General features: G+C 45.7%; 1 protein-coding gene across 1 annotated transcript in view; it reads left to right on the top strand.

Moving 5' to 3' along the window:
* LOC125111183 (ATP-binding cassette sub-family A member 13-like) overlaps positions 1 to 17,653 on the top strand; it is a 281,764-nt gene that overhangs the window by 119,671 nt on the left and 144,440 nt on the right. The window contains 1 exon segment of the mRNA XM_047753036.1: positions 7,794 to 7,884. Within this exon segment, the coding sequence (XP_047608992.1) occupies positions 7,794 to 7,884 (91 nt within the window).

Consider the following 17,653-nt stretch of genomic DNA (forward strand, 5'->3'; position numbering starts at 1 on the left):
TTACTGTTTGAACCCTAAACTAGAAATCCTCCCTAACTTGCACACACTGTTTTTGTTTGGATCATGTAATGTAATGATACTGAAAGTAGGTTACACATAGGTAAAGAAAAACCCACAAAGGGGAGGACTTAGCAGTATTCTTTTAAGGGCTGCTATCTCCGAAATATCTGTGCAGTGGTTTATTCTCAAATTAGGCGTTTCTGTGTTTGTGTCCCTCTCTATTTTTATGTCATGGTTGGCGTTCCATCATAGTATGACTTCTGAACATTCTTTTTATGCTTTGTTTCTTAAATATTCCTAGTTCTCTTTAATGTTTGCCTTTCTTCTCCAAAATATTTTATTACACTTTACCCATCCACGTGCCTTTGGACCTTTCTTATTTTTACTGAAGTACAGTTGAGTTATAATCTCGTGTTAATTTCAAGGATAAAAACAGTTACTCAATTATCCACATATACGTGTATTTTAAGACCGGTTTCTCTTATCGTTTACTGCAAGATACTGAATATAATTCCTTTTGGACATTCCTCTCTCTTTCTCTCTCCCTCCCTCCCTCTCTCATGGCACACAGACGCCTGATAGGGAGCTCAGTGACCAGACCAGGGGTTGAACCTAGGCTGCAGTTGCAACGGCATCAAGTCCTAACCACTAAGGCCATCAGGGAACACTCCATGGACATTTCTTAATCTTCCTCCTCGTTGTCTTCTTTTAAAAAAAAAATCATTAAATCCCTCACAGTAAAGTCCATTCTGAACCATTTTGACAAATGCCTAAGGCCATGGAACTCCCACGGCAGTCTGGGTCCAGAGGGGTTGCCTCCTTCCTGCCGTCTTAAAAGAATTATATTCTCCCACACGAGGTGCCCCTCTGCAAACTGCTTCTTCTTTTCCAGGATCCTCTCCCCCTCCCATCTCCCGTCCTTGGTTAATCATCCCCAAACAAGCCCAGTGAGAAGCCACAGAACCAGCTGCCCAATTACGCTGGAGACTTCGTATGGCTTCTCCAATTACTTGCAGTAATTTCCACCTGCTACGCTTAGTACATGCTTTGTACAAAATAGGTGCTAAACGAATATTGATTGATGCAATCTCATAACTTTCTTCTCTCTCACACACACACAGATGCTGAAAAAGAAGGTATCTGTGTTAGGGACAGCCAACGCTTTGCGTATTTCAGGAGATTTGACAAAATATAATTTTGTAGCGTATTTGGATCTATTTGAGAAAGCTATCTTAAATCGGAAAAAGATTAAGCACCTTTGAAAAACCTTTCTTTTGTTTAGTCTAGTATATAAAATATCTATCTCAACCAATTTTGTGTCTTCACACTTGCCAGGTATTGACTTTCGTGTCTCGGGTCTGATCGATCCGCAGTTAGCGGGGCTGCAGTGGCACCACAAGACCCTTTTCTTTGTTCATCTGCGTTTTGCCTGAGGACTTCACAGTGGGCGAGGAGGGTCCGCCAGCCCACACGTCTGACTCTGCGGCTGGAGAGCAGAATTCACTGAAAAGGACGATACATTCCTTGTAAATCATGGTCCCTAAATAGGCCCCCAGCCAGTGAGACTGGGATGGAAAATTTGATCACGGGGGGTCACAGATTTTATTAAGACATTCCCACTCCCCCCACCTCCCAGTGCACGCGACAGTGTGTTCTTGATGTGGGACAGGGGTCGGGGGAGCAGGACCCCATGGTTGTGCAGATAAAGTGCATTTGTGAACACCTCTGAGGCCAAGGCAGAGTCTTCCGCTGTAACGCCAGCAGAGCGAGTTTTTAACAGTGTGTCGTTAAATAGACTCTTTGTAGAAGTCACTGAACCGAAGTCACCAGGACTCCTCGTGTGTCCTCCGCCGATGGTTAATATCCCAGTGCGTTTTTAGTAAACGTGAAGCTTTCAGTTCTATTCTGGGTCGGTCAGACTGCCCACGTGCACTGGGCTTGCGGAGTTCCATTCCGTGGCTCCTCTGTCTCTCGTTCGAGAGGAACCTGCATGTCAGTCCCGTGGGCACACACGCCCATCTTACACAGCATGAAGAGGGTGAAAAAATCCAGTCCAGGGTGGGAATAAGGGCCTGACATACATTGATGATTGGTTGATTGACTGGCTTTAGCTCTGTGAGAACAAGGATCCCTGTGGAGTCTGACCCTTCATGTTTTTACCAGTCCCGTTCACGCCCTTGAGAGCAAAAGGATCCAACCCAAGGCTTTCTGTTTCCTTGACTTTGGTGACCTGGCCAAAGGTGACAGGTGACAGAGTAGGTGACACCTGCTCTGCAGGGGACAGAGCAGTCATTTTGCACAGGGTTCATCCTGTTTCCTCGTGGCAGACTGGGCTCTGTGCCTCTGTCTGGAGTGGTGCCTTGTCTCACTACTTCCCGCCTCGCCTCCTGGCACGAGGTCCCTCCCGCTGTGGCCAGAGCTTTGATGGTCACGTCGAGTGGTGTCATCATCGGGCATTTCCACCTGAAGTTAATTTCCTGTTTTCTTCATTACTTTGGCTCTTTTGAGGACGCGCTTTGAGACTCTTTAAATTTTCCATTCCTCAGCCCACTTCCCCGCTAGCGTTAGCAGCTTCTCGTGTTCCTTGCCCCTGTGACTAAGACATTAGCCAAGGGGAGCTCTTCCTAATTCCAGCACTCATTCTGCACCTTTTAATTGGCATTAAAGAGTAAGGAGCACTTGCTCGTTATTTATTTATTTATTTATTTTTACGCATTCCTTCCTTTTCCCCCCTTTTTGGCCGCCCCCATAGCATGTGGAAGTTCCTTGTCCAGGGATGGAATCCGAGCTGCATCTGTGACCTACACCACAGCTGCAGCAATGCTGGGTCCTTAACCCACTGTGCCAGGCTGGGGGTCGAACCAGCAATACCCCAGAGAGGAGCTGGGTCATTAACCCACTGCACCACAGCAGGACCTCCAAGAAGCACTTGCTCGTCACCCTGTTTATTTGTTTATATCTGTAGTGACTTGTCGCTTCTTGTTTTATTCAGTAAGTAACGATTTACTGCGATGCTTGTTTACACGGGTGCAAGAATCACGTCCGATTTAGCCGGTGGACCCCCCTCAGGCTGACTTCTGTGTTTCTAACACATCCTCACCATCTTTGAGCGGTTTCTTAACTTCCGGAGAGGACAGGTGCTCCCAGATCCTCTCGCACTGTCCCAGCCCTCGTGCTAGAATCCCTGTCTCTCCTGGGAGCCTGGCTGCTCCATTGCAGTCTTGCTGCCCCCCTGTCCCTTCCCAGGCAGAGCTGGGGGGTCTGTCCTTGCCCCTGTCTCTCTCTCTATTGAAAACCAGGAGTTGAAGCTCCAGAGCCAATCCAGTCCCAAGGGCTCGCCTAATCCCCAGAACCTGTACGTGTTTCCTGTATGGACCTTGTGATGAGACGATGCTCCTGGAAGGTCTGGTGTGATCAAAGCGGTGCTCAGAAGAGGCACGTGGCAAGACTGGACCTGGGAGACCGTGCGGTCTTCCTGGAGCAGAGCCCGGGATGCTGAGCTGTGAAGATGGAGGATGGGGCTGTGACCACCAGCCGGAGAACGTAGACGTCACTAGAAATGGCAGGAAGCAAGGGAGCGTATCCTCCCTTCAAGCCCCCAGAAGGAGCACAGCCTGTGACACCGTGGTCGTAGTCCCCAAGGCCCATCTTAGATTTCTGACTTCCAGAATTATAAGGTGATAGATGTGTGTTGTTTTAAGGCCCCTCATTTGGCATAATTTGTTGTATCAGCAGTCGGAAACTCACACAAGTTTCTCTAAAATAATGGGAGTCTTTCTGTGTGCCCGGTGTGGCCTGCCAGGGGACAGCTCTGCCCAGAGTCCTGCACCTGGAGAGGACTGGCCAGTAACTCTCAGTCTGTACCCTCTAAGCGTCCCCCCCAGTTTAATCTCCTGCTTCTTAAAAAGAAAATCGCATTGGGGAAACTGGGAAGAAGCAGCGTGGTACGTGGGCCACAGTGTGGAAGTCCTTCCTGTGCCAGTGTCTTTTCCCAGGGGGTGATGTCGCTGGCCCAGAGTTGGGTCGGTTTCATGGATTTCTCCAGCATCCAAGCAGAAGGCACCTTTCACTGGCCGTCTCCAGGGCACAGTCCACCAACCTGGCACTTTAAGTGCAGGTGGAGTTTGGGGTCCAACACTTCTTGAAGGGGAGAGACCCGGCCCTGCCACCCAGAATATTGAGGGCACAATCAGTATTGAGGTGACACGGGCGGTCAGAAGTATTTAGACCCTGCAGCTCTTCTAATTAAGAGTAGGCCCCCAGATGGAGAATCTCCGAAGTGTTGACTTTACTGTTCCTTTAAAGCAGAGAGCAGAAGGGCCATAGGCTTCGTCCTTAAATCCATAGTTGTGTTAAATTATAAGTTATTTTCACACTATTAATGTCCTTGGGACTTGACCTCACCATCCCCCAGTTTTACTGACATATGACGTTGTATTAGTTTAAGTTGTAAAACATAATGATTTGATTTATTTATATATTGGAAAATGATTACGATTATAAACTTAGTTAACGTTCATCACCTTACATAGTTATGTTTTCTCTTGCATGGGAAACTTAAAAAACTGTTCTCGTAGCATCTTTAAAATACACCACATGGTATGAACTGTAGTTACCCTGCTGTGATTATATCCCAGGACTGACTGACAACTGGAAGTTGGGATTTGTTGACCGTCCCTATTTCTCCCACCCCCAGCGCCCCACCGCTGGCACCCCCCAGTCTGGTCTCTGGATCTACCCATTCGTTTTTGGGGTTTTTTTCAGATTCCGCATAGAAGTGAGAGGATACAATATTTGTCTTTCTCTGTCTGATTTATCTCACTTAGCATAATGCCTTCGAAGCCCATTCATGGAGTTCAAAGTGGCAGGATGTCCTTTTTATTTTTTTTTTTTTGGTCTTTGCCATTTCTTGGGCCACTCCTGCGGTGCATGGAGGTTCCCAGGCTAGGGATCAAATCGGAGCTGTAGCCACCAGCCTACACCAGAGCCACAGCAACTCGGGATCCAAGCCGCGTCTGCAACTTACACCACAGCTCACGGCAATGATGGATCCTTAACCCACTGAGCAAGGCCAGGGATCGAACCCAAAACCTCATGGTTCCTAGTCAGATTTGTTAACCACTGCACCACAACGGGAACTCCAGGATGCCCTTCTTGTTTATGACTGAACAACACCCCCTCGTACACATACAGATATGCCACTGCTTCTTCATCCACTCATCCACTCACAGACACTTAGGTTGCTTCCACATCTTGGCTGTTGGGAACAGTGATGCCAGGAACATGGGGATTACAGCCCAGAATAATGAGGGGTTAGCTCCATCAAAGCTCAAACCTTTGAGTCCGGCAGTCATCATCACATACTTTTGACAGATGGGACCTGTTTTGGTCCTGTCTGTTCATTGGGCCGCGATGGTATTCTCAGAGCCTCCAGGAGGTTGTGCTCACCGCCAAGGTGAGCGGGCACGAGATAGCAGACACGACATTCTTATTGTCTCAGCCTGCCTTTCACCTGTGACATTTGAGAATTCTTTTTTTCTTTGCTTGAAGGCACGCTGGATCCTTAAACCCCCTGAGCAAGGCCAGGAATGGAACCCACAACCTTGTGGATACCAGTTGGGTTCTTAACCCATGGAGCCACAACAGGAACTCCAAGTTTGACAATTCTGACAGTGTACCTGACACCGAGTGCTGTGCTGTGTTGATTGTATTCCAGTGACCTGTGAGATAGGAGAGCAAAGCCTATGCACTTTTTCTCCAGCGTGTACACCAACATGTGTACATGCGTGCACGCACGCGCGCGCACACACACACACACACACACACAGTACCTTGCTAAGAAAGGAGAAAGAGAGAGAAAATTTAGAAAGAATAGATGAAATGATCATCAAGAATGCCTCCTTTGTTATAAAGATATGCTTTATATAATTCACAATTACATGTTAGCATCCAGTGAAAGTACCATTAAAATCAGATGCAGAGAAAAGTATTTGCTCTGTGAGTAAATCGGGCCTCACACTGTTTCTCCTGTTTCCAGTTTCATTCTTTGTAAACGGCCTTGGTGAATGAATGCTGATCGTGCCAGGCCTCCATGCCCTCCTCTTAGGTGGGCAAACAGTCCCGGTGTCATGGGGCTGATTGAGGAATTAAATGAGGTGATGTGGCACAGGCGTCGCGGGCATCCCGCTCTTCCTCTGCCCGCGCTGAGGACCAGGTCGAGAGAGCTTCCCAAGTGCCTGGCATTGTCCTCCCCACTTTATCTAGCAGTCCACCCACTGCTTCTGGCAATTCAGTTTTATATGTTTGGCTATGGCCATTTATCATAGGAGAAGGCTAAGCCAGAGAATTGTTTGCCCAAGGTGACACAGGGCACAGTGTCACAACTACTGTGTTATTCCTGTTGTTGTTTCTCCGTGTCCTTAGGTTTGCAGCTTTTCCTTGAGGTCTTAGTGGGAATCAGCAAGGGGTTATCTTAACCAACAAAAGTACCCACATCAGACCCAATGAAACCTCACAGCTGTTCATGAATTCGGAGGGCTCCTTTCTCTTAGCAGGATTCTGTCCTGAGCTAATTAGCCTCATGCAGAGAGGTTGGGCGCCTCTCCCTCCCACACCAGCTCTCCTGCTGCTGCTTGTCCTCCGGTGCCCCCTAGGCCCCTCCACACACCTAGAGACAGTCAACACCTCCGTGCTCGCTTCCTGAAATAAACGGAGTCAGGATGCTAGTGCTGCTTACAGAAACCCCAAGTCCAGGCAGGCTGCTGCCTTGGGACTCACGGAATGTGAGTTACCAGTGTGACAGAGCGCAGAGCGATGCAGAAGTGCGAGTGTGCTCTTGCCAGCAGACAGGGTGGCAAAGGTCAGTGCCTGGCTTGGTGCCTGGCCCGCAGGGGACACTGAGTGAGTCGTGGCCAGCTGAGTGAGTGCCGAAAGTCATTGCCAGCACATCGCACTGAATTGGCTGCCATTATCATCTCCCCCGGTCTCCAGACAGGGCTTGAGTCCTGTGTGTGCCACGGCGGTGGGGGGGTGGCCTGGACCTTTGCCAAGGTGGAGCCTCTGCCCCCAGAGCCCATCGTCCCAGTCCTTCTCTGCAGGGATGCATGGCAGATTGCCTGACCTCTTCCCTGCCTCGTGGTAGTTTATGGATGCTCCTCTACCTCGCCCCCAGGCCCTCCTCAACCTCCAGGAGCAGCCCAAGGACCCCTACTCCCACCTCTTCTTCTGGCTCCATGCTTTTCCTCCTCACTCTGGCTGATGTGGGCCCAATTCTTGGATTTGAACAGTGGGACTCGGCTTTTACTTCCAGCGCTAACCAAACAGTGACCTCAAGCAAGTTTCTTAAAGGAACAGGTTTGAGTGGCATGGTGTCCAGTAGCCCTTGGAGAAGGCTCGTCCAGTGGGGATGGTTACCCATGGTGTGCTGCCCAGGTTAAATAAGCAGTGAGCCTCTTTGGTTCACCCCCGAATTTCTAAAATGCTGGGCTGGTGCCTCATAGACTCGAGTTGAATCAGTGCACAGTGACCAGCGTTGCCTTTGCCCTACCTGCCCTTGTCCGTGGAGTTGATCAGGATGAAAGTGCCCCAAGACTCACGGTCAGGTTTCGCTCACTTCTGCGTCCTGTAAGCAGCAGGAGCTTGGAGTTATGCCCTGTAACCGCATGACCAAGTGAAACACGGTGCGTGGGAATATTGTCATAATGACTTGGGTGGGTAACTGAGGCAAAAAAAAAAAAAGGACAACGTGGAAAGGAACATAAAATAATGCGAAGCTCTTTTCCATTTTCCAAAAGGCGTTTCTGAATCTTCTGCAAGATTCCAGGAAGCCGTCTGAGGCTGCCCCAAGGATGGATGTAGAGCCTCCAGAGCCTTCTCCTGGTCACTGTAAGTCAGGGTTTCCTGCATCTCCCTTGGAGGGTTAATGTCACCATCCTCATCAAAACCTCTTATTTTAGAAGTTGAAGATTATCATGTGAAGTGAAGTATGTCATATAAAGGACCAGCATCAGTTGATACCACTTATATGTGGAATCTAAAAACAAATGATGGTATCACTTATATGTGGAATCTAAAAACAAATGATGGTATCACTTATATGTGGAATCTAAAAACAAATGATGGTATCACTTATATGTGGAATCTAAAAACAAATGATGGTATCACTTATATGTGGAATCTAAAAACAAATGATGGTACAAATGAACTTATTTACAAAACAGAAACAGACTCACAGACTTCGAAAACCAACTTATGGTTACCAAAGGGGACCGGTGGGGGCAGGGAGGGGTGGACTGGGTGGGTGGGATTGGCACATACACGCTGGAATATGCCGTGGGTGGCCAGCGGGGACCTGCTGTGTAGCACAGGAAATCAGTGCTGTGCGATAACCTTTGTGGGAGTGAAAACCACAATGAGATGTCACCTGGTATGCATAAATATGGTCACTGTAGAAAAAGAGAGAAAGAAAAGCAAATGTTGGAAATGAGATAGAGAACCTGGAACTCCTGTGCACCGTTGGCATGGATATAAAATAGTTCACCGGATGCTTTTTCTGCATGTCTGGTGTGATCATGTGTTTTTGGTCCTTGAGAGTTTTTTGAATGTTAAATTCCCCTTAGGCATGGGATATAGCCTCTGTCATACATTTCTGGCAGTTCACTGAGCTTCTTATAGTTGTATAGCTACATCTCTCCCTCAGATTTAGACCTTTCTATTGTATTTCTTTAAATAACTGTCTCTCACTTCTTTTGACACTCTCAATAATGCATATATTGGTCTGCTTTTTGGTGTCCCATAAACTCCTTAGGCTCTGTTCACTTTTCTTTATTCATTCTTTTTTCTTTAATTTTACTCCTCAAACCCCCAAATTTCCAGAGACTATCTTTAAGGTCATTGGTTATTTCTTCTGTCTCACTGTGCTAGTAAACTTCTATTGAGTTTTCCAGTTCAATTGTATTTTTCAGCTTCAGAGTTTCTCTTTGGTTCTTTTTAAAAAATGTGATTTAGTCTCTTTGTTGATATTCTCAATTGATTCATGTTATTTTTCTGATTTTCTTTAGTTCTTTGGGTTTTCCTTTAGCTCTTTGAGAGTATTTAAAATAGTTGTTTTTAAAGTTTCTATTTAGGAAGTCTAATGTATGTGTTTCTTCCAAGATTTTTTTCTGGCGATTAATTTGGTCCTTTGAATGGGCCATGTTTCCCTGTGTGTGTGTGTGTGTGATTATTTGTTTAAATTTGGGCTTTTGGAAACAGCTGGTTCTCCTCATCTTTGCAGACTAATTTGTGGAAGACTTTACTAATTAGCGGTCCCCTGGGGCTTGAGATCAGCCAAGGAAAAGGCTTAAGGCCTTCTCAGTTCTTTTCTGGGCATTCACTTTGGCAGGTCTGTGTGTGCTTTTTTCCTGACTTCTCCTGGCTTCTTTTAAATGACTTACTTTTCCAGAGAGTCTCACCCAGCTTCTTCTTGGGGTCTCAGCTATTCTGTTATAGTTCTCAACCCACAATATCGTGTCCCTAGGTGTCCTGCAGTCCCTCTGTAAGCCTTTGAAAGAAAGGAGAGGTTTCCATACCTGGGGATGTCCCCTTACTGGGAAGATCAGCTGGGACAGAAAAGAAGTTTCAGGATCTCAGAGGAGAGCACACAAATTGGTCTGTGGCAGGTCGGACAGAGCGAGACACACACAGATGGTCCATGCCACCACCCCACGTGCCCAGCCTGGGATGTGCGTGCACTGGTACGGGGGCTGCTAGGTGCTGGAATGTGGGGTTTAGAGAACAGACTGAGGGAGAGGACTTCTGCTGTCTGTGGCGGAAACAGCCCAAAAGGGCAAAGGGAGTGGCCTTATATATTTAAAGTGATAAGAAGAAAAAACCTACAACCAAGAATACACTAACCAGCAAGTCTCTCATTCAGATTCAACTGAGAAAGCAAAGCTTTACGGACAAACAAAAACTAAGCGAATTCAACACCACCAAACCAACTTTATAACAAATGCTAAAGGAACTTCTCTAGGCAGAGAAAAAAATGCCACAACTAGAAACAAACAAACAAAAATCACAAAAGAGAAAGCTCACCAGTAAAGGCAAACATAGAGTAAAAATATGAACTCATTTCCACATAAATATGGTATTAAAATCAGCAACTGTGAGAAGAGAGTACAAATGCAGAAAATGGGAAATGCGTTAGTAATTAAGAGACCAGCAACTTAAAACAATCTTGTATGTATACAGACTTCTATATCAAAAACTCATGTTAATTTCAAACCAAAAACTGCAAAAGATAAACACACACAAAAGGAAAAGCAGTACAGACATAGTGTCTGTGAGGGTGTGAGTTTGTTCCCTGGCCTTGCTCAGTGGATCCCTGGTGTTGCCAGAAGTTGTGGTGTAGGTTGCAGATGTGGCTCAGATCTGGTGTTGCCATGGCTGTGGTGTAGGCCTCAGCTACAGATCCAATTCGACCCCTAGCCTGGGAACTTACATATGCTGCAGGTGCAGCCATAAAAAGAAAAAAAAAAACAACAAAATTAAAAACATCTGCACTTCTAAGGATGTTATCAAGAAAGTGAAAAGGCAGGGGAAAATATTTGCAAATGAAGCAACTGACAAGGGATTAATCTCCAAAATATACAAACAACTCACGCAGCTCAGTGTCAAATAAAACAAACAACCCCATCAAAAAATGGGCAGAAGTTCTAAACAGACATTTCTCCAAAGAAGATGGGAGAAAAACGCATGAAAAGATGCTCAACATTGCTAATAATTAGAGAAATATTAGAGTTCCCGTTGAGGCTCAGTGGGTTAAGAACCCGACATAGTTTCTGTTGCAGATGCAGCTCGGATCTGGCATTGCTCTGGCTGAGGTGCAGGCCTCAGCTGCAGATCCAATTCGATCCCTAGCCTAGGAATTTCCATATGCCGCAGGTGTGGCCAGAAAAGAGAGAGAGGAGTTCCCATCGTGGCGCAGTGGTTAACGAATCCGACTAGGAACCATGAGGTTGCAGGTTCAGTCCCTGCCCTTGCTCAGTGGGTTAACGATCTGGTGTTGCCGTGAGCTGTGGTGTAGGTTGCAGACGCGGCTTGGATCCCGCGTTGCTGTGGCTCTGGCGTAGGCCGGTGGCTACAGCTCCGATTCGACCCCTAGCCTGGGAACCTCCATATGCCGTGGGAGCAGCCCAAGAGATAGCAAAAAGACAAAAAAAAAAAAAAAAAAGAGAGAAATGCAAATCAAACCTACTGTGAGGTACCACCTTACACTACTCAGAATGGCTGTCATCAAAAAGTCTACACATAATAAATGCTGGAGAGGGTGTGGAGAAAAGGGAACCCTTTTAGACTGTTGGTGGGAATGTGAATTGGTACAACCACTATGGAAAACTGTATGGTGGTTCCTCAAAAAACTAAAAATAACACTACCATATGATCCAGCAATCCCACTCCTGGGTATCTATCTGGAGAGTATTGTAATTTGAAAAGATACATGAGCCCCAGCGTGCATTGCAGCATTGTTTACAATAGCAAAGACATGGAAGCCACCTAAATGTCCATGGACAGAGGAATGGATAAAGAAGATGTGGTATGTATATATACAATTGAATATTACTCAACCCTCAAAAACAATGAAGTAATGCCATTTGCAGCACCATGGATGGACCTAGAGTTTATCATAGTAAGTGAGGTCAAGTCAGATGAAGACAAATATATCATAGGATTTTGCTTATATATGGAATCTAATAAAAATGATACAAATGAACTTATTCACAAAACAGAAACAGAGTCACAGATCTCAGAACCAGACTTCTGGATACCGAAGGGAAAAGTGGAGGGAAGTGATAAATTAGGACTTTAGAGTTCTCATGTACACACTACTGTGTCTACAATGGGTAACAGTAGACAACCAACAAGTTCTTACTGTGTAGCACAGGGAACTCTACTCAGTACTCTGTAATCACCTCTACAGGAAAAGAATCTAGGAAGAATGGATAATACATTTGTGCGATTCACTTTGCTGCACACCTGAAAGCTACACAACTTAGTGAATCAGCTACACTCCAGTAACATTTGAAAAGCCTTAAACATATGCTAAATGGCATATTCCTCCGTCTCTAATGAGTTTGAGCCCCTCTTCAGACTGGCTCGTGATTTGAATTTCTTGTTTCATAACAGGTTGTTGCTCACTTTGCCCATGAATTACATTTTTAAGAAGAGTGTTTTGAATTTGTTTTAACGAACATAAACTCTATGCATTTCACCGTAAATGGCATAGATCCTCGTTTACAATCAGGTATTTTCCACGGCCCACACCGTGTTACCATCACCCAGATTGAGACAGAGTATTTCCAGGACCTCAACACCCCTCCTCGTGTCCTCCTAACATTGCCTGGTTTTGAACTTGATATAAATGAAATCATATAATATGTACAAAATTACGTTTTTTTCTTTCTGTGTTTTGTTTTTGAGCTTCATCAGTGTGATTTCTTGTGTAATTTTATCTGGTGGTGTCCTACTGTACATACTATAATTTGTCTCTGTTTTATAGAACATTTTTACTTCAACTAGACATCGGCATTCTTTTCTCTTTTTATTACTCAGAATTTTGCATAAGGGTTTAATTGCTGAGCATTCATTTTTTCATGTTGCATTAGTTAATGACTTTTATATATACAAACAAACAAAAAAGGATTATGTTCTCATAAACATTTGTCATCCTGAGAATTTAGGATACTTACATGGAAAATGCATTGTCTACATATATCTTCTTCATTATGGTTATACATCTGTTTTGAAAAATGGTAATTTCCTGTTCTGAATTTGGGGAACATTATGATAATCCATGTAAATATATTAGAAATAAAACATATGCAAAAAAGCTAATGTTACATGAAAAAGAGCAGTATTTTAAATTTGAGAAAGAACCTGAAGAAAAGAAAAATTAGTGTTTTACACACCATTGCAAAGTATGATATACAAGTGTAATTTTTTTATCATTGAAATGACAGATTAAAGAACTGGAAAAGACATCATTTAAAAAGTCTGTTTAGGTGTTTCATTACTAACAAAGCAGTGAATCCAAGATGCATGAAAACAACTTTGCTTTGAGATTCCCTACATTTACCAGTTTTACTGTAGTCTGCCCAATCCTCTTGTACCTAAGTAAAATTTATAGTGCTGACTAGAGGTAACTTTATCAAAATGCCAGATCAGACCTTTGGCGAGCTCCTTTTTAATGTCTTCTGGGTAGAATGCTTTATCTACGTTGTTTGTTTGTATGACCATGCGAGGGAAATGTGATTTCTAGCATAACCCTTTGCAAAAGCTGTCTGCCTCCTACAAAGGCCGTGGAAGCCTACTGTTTGCCACTGATTCCTGCCCGGGGCCGCACCTGTCCAGTCCGCGGGCATCCCTTCTCTCTACACATGCCCTCCCTCTTTAGAGATAGTCCCCCACGGCCAGCTCCCCAGTAACTTCTTGCTTCTATGAGGGATTGATGAAGGCCAAATAAAGTATAAAATATATACTTTTTAATCACAGAGACCCTAGTGAATCCACAGAATTAGGATGACCAAGGCCTGGAGGTGCATGTCCGTCCTCGTGTCTGTGAGGCCACGTGAGCGTCTCTTCTTCACGGAGCCGGAGCGCACCTGACACGGTGCCAGGCTCTTCCTGTGTGTTGTCGCACTGAGGCCGTAGCCAGTCTGGAAGCAGGATCTCCTGCCTCTCTTGTTTGGATGAGGAGCTGAGGTTTGTGGTTGTCTAATCTGCCCACAGTATAGTGACCCGGTCATTTTTTAAAACGATTTTAATTTTTCCTGTTATAGCTGGTTTACAGTGTTCTGTCAATTTCCTGTAGTTCAGCAAAGAGACCCAGTCACGCGTACATACATACATTCTTTTTCTCACTCGGTCTTCCGTCATGGTCTGTCCCCAGAGACCTGTGCTGTGCAGGAGGAGCTCAGTGCTTATCCATTCTAAATGTCATCGTTTGCATCGACTAACCCCAAACTCCCAGTCCATCATCCCCCCGCCAGGCAACCACAAGTCTGTTCTCCACGTCCTTGAGTCTGTTTCTCTTTTGTAGATAGGATCGTTTGTGCCTTATTTTAGATGCCACCTGCAAGTGATAAATACAGTTGCTTTATAGCTGTATACGTGTGCCCACTCCAAGAATGTGATCCCAGGCGCGGGGCCTGGAGCTGCCGTATTTATTGCTGGATTCTTAGCACCTGATGCGGCATCTTTTCACGATGGACATTGAATACACCTTTCTTGCCTACCTGACTAGGTGAATGCTTACATGAATGTGTGGCCCTGGGTTTGGCCTCAGCTGGGTCACCCCACATTTCTGGAGACGTGTCACTGCACGTCTGGTCTTTGGAGGAAAGGTCCTGTCTGTGCCCTCAAGGGGGACCTGCCTCGGCGGGCCAGTGTGCTCATGTGCCATGGCCCCTGCTGCTCAGTTCAGGATGTAGTTTTAGGAAGAAAGAACTTTTTAAAAGAAACCTTAAAAATCACCTGAGTGCTTTTTTTTGGGGGGGGGGACAACTTTATTGCGTTATCATTGATATAAAACTGCATATGCTTAATGTACACAATTTGATGGATATGGACATGTGCAAACATCTGTGACAACATTGCTACAACCGGGGTGGTAAGTATATTCATCAGATCCAGAAATTCTCTCATGCTGCTCCCTTCTGTTCTTCCGTGGCAAGAAAACCTGACATGCGAGCCACCGTCTCAGTAAAGCTGTAAGTGCACCACACGGTATCCTTGGCTTTAGGCCCGAGGCTGTGCTGAAGCTGTGGAGAGCTTGATCGTCTCAGGCCACTGAAACCCTGGGAACAGCAAATCCTCTAGCCCCTTCCCCGCGCTGGCAGACACAGGGCTGCGCTCTGCGCCTATGAGTTTAATTATTTATTCATTTATAATTTAGGGAGTAGTTGGTTTACAATGTTGTGCCAATTTCCTGCGGTACAGCAAAGCGACTCAGGCATGCGTGCATATCCATTCTTTTTTAATATTACTTTCCATCGTGGTCTATCCTGGGAGATTGGATATAGTTCCCTGTGCTGAATGAACATTGCTTCTCCATTCTAAATGTCATAGTTTGCGTCTACTAACCCCGAACTCCCTGCCCATCCCACTCCCTCCCCCCTCCCCCCAGCAACCACACGTCTGTTCTTTGTGTCTGTGAGTCCGTTTCTGTTTCATAGATAGGTTCATTTGTATTGTATCTTAGATTCCACCATAAGTGAAGAGTTGATTTTCAATTCCTCACATAAATGGAGTCAAAGTATTTATCCTTCCTTGCCTGTGGCTTATTTCATGTTGTGTCCCCCAGGTTCACCCATGTTGTAAAAAATGGCAGAATGTCCCTCTTTTTTATTGCTAGATACTATTCCATGGTATATATGTATATGTGTACACGGGTTCTAACTTTTCCACATCCTTGTCCCAAATATCTGCACAGCAAAGGAAACAGTAGTGTGAAAAGGCAACCTACAGAATGAAAGAGAAAACCACATCTCTGATAGGGGATTAATATCAAAAATATATAAGAAACTCCAACAATTCAATAACAAAGGAATAAATAACTTGTTTAAAAGGTAGGCAAAGGACCTGACTAGACATACTTCCACAGGAGACATGCAGGTGACCCAAAGGCACGTGCAGAGGTGCTGCACGCCAGTCACGGAGCATCAGGGGACCCAAGTCAGAACCGCGATGGGAATCCCCTCACGTGTGTTAGGACGGCTGTTATGTTTATTTTATGTATAATTAACTAAAACAAGATGACCTGATGCTTATTGAACTGGCAGATTCTTAGGCCCAACTTCCAAAGACAAATATTTACGTCTTTAAGCAGGTGGTCCTTTTGTCTTTGATTTAGGTGGTATGTGGGCACTGCTATGGAAAAAACCCTGTAAGAATCTTTTTAAGCTCAAATATCACTTGAAAGTTCACAAATCCATCTCATACAGAGTGAGTCTGGGAAACAGTTGTTATCTCTTTATAAGGCTTGGCTAGGCCTTTATTTATTTATTTATAAAGAAGCCATATTTCCACCCCTCACCTGCCTTGGACGTCTGAAACTGCACTGAAAAAAAAATTCCTTTTTTCATTTTTGGCCATCCCACAGCATATGGAGCTCCCAGGCCAGGGATCAGATCCGAGCCACAGTTGCAATCTAAGCGGCAGCTGTGGCAACGTCAGATCCTTAACCCACTGCTCTGGGCTGGGGATCAAAGCCACGTCCCAGCTCTCCCAAGACGCTGCCCATCCCGTTGCGCCACAGTGGGTGTTCCTGCATCGAAATTCTTCCAACTCTATGGCTGTCAGTCCCACTTTACCCAAACTTCTTTTTTCTCCCACAATTTAATCCTCTGTATTTCATTCTTAATTGCTCCTTCCTGTGATGATGGGAAGCAATTTTGGCAGCGATTAATCTGAAGGGTCTGAAGCCTCTCTTCTGCTCTTTGCACAGTCCACAGCATCTGAGGGAGGCATAATTCTCTGCCTCTTCAAAGAGTTGTTCCAGGTGCAGCGTGCGTTTCCTAGGCTTGACCATGGCGTTGGACGCAGAGCTGTCTTTTCTTCTTTGTCCACATTTCCTGAAATGTCAAAAACTGCCTTCCAGTGCAAGCAAGGTGGAGAGGAAACATGATTGCTTCCGGTTAAACACGCCAAAGAAGGTGTCTTTGCCACGTTAGCTAAAATCAGCAGAGAGTTAACGGTGGGGTGCTTTGCAGAAAACAGTCTGCCAAAATAAACTTGAAATTGAGATAGACTTGGGCTGGATTAAGCTGGTGGAGGTGCCAGAAAGCAACAGCTTCCTTGAGGGGCCTTGGGAAGCAAGCGGGTGCGGATCTGTGGTCCTTGCAGACGCGCTTGTCAGACTGCCAAGGAAGGAGTTCCCACTGTGGCTCACTGGGTTAAGAACCCAACTAGGATCCATGAAGAAGTGGGTTCGACCCCTGGCCTTGCTCAGTGGGTTAAGGATCAGCATTGCCACAAGCTGTGGTGTAGGTTGAAGATATGGCTGGATCCCGCATTGCTGTGGCTCTGGCGTAGGCCAGCAGCTGCAGCTCCAATTTGAACTCTGGCCTGGGAATTTCCATATGTGGCCCTAAAAAGACAAAAAACAAAAAAACCCCACAAAAGCTGCCGAGGAAATCACCACCCAAGTTGGGTGATGAAGAGATACGATCCTCGTTTCCTGAATTGGAGCCTCATCTCCTTGTGAAATGTTTCACAGAGAACGTGTTTGATTCCTCTTACGTGCAGTTGTTGCCCCAGTGGGAGTGGTGGAACAGCCGGGTGATTCAGCGGGAGCGGCTCTGGGTGACCTTTATGGACCTGTCAGTCTTCGGGAAGCTGAAGACAGACGTGCCTCGAGGCCCCGCCATCCCTCCTCCACGTTCGCCTCCTTGTCGGAGGAGCTAAGGGGGGCTGAGCGGGGCATCCAGACCTGGTCCTCACTTTCCTTCTCCTCCCCAAGCCCCAGGCCTCCTGTCCTTCTGCCTGGTGGGTGGAGAGGCCTGGGGATAAGCAGCTGTATTTACCCCCCTGAAGCAAAGCCGTCTTTCTTATCACCTACTTTCACCTTCTCGTTTACACTGACTGAAGTCAGATTGAGATGCAGCCACTGTTGGGG

Source organism: Phacochoerus africanus, chromosome 11 (genome assembly GCF_016906955.1).
Source record: "Phacochoerus africanus isolate WHEZ1 chromosome 11, ROS_Pafr_v1, whole genome shotgun sequence".
Lineage (NCBI taxonomy): Eukaryota > Metazoa > Chordata > Mammalia > Artiodactyla > Suidae > Phacochoerus > Phacochoerus africanus.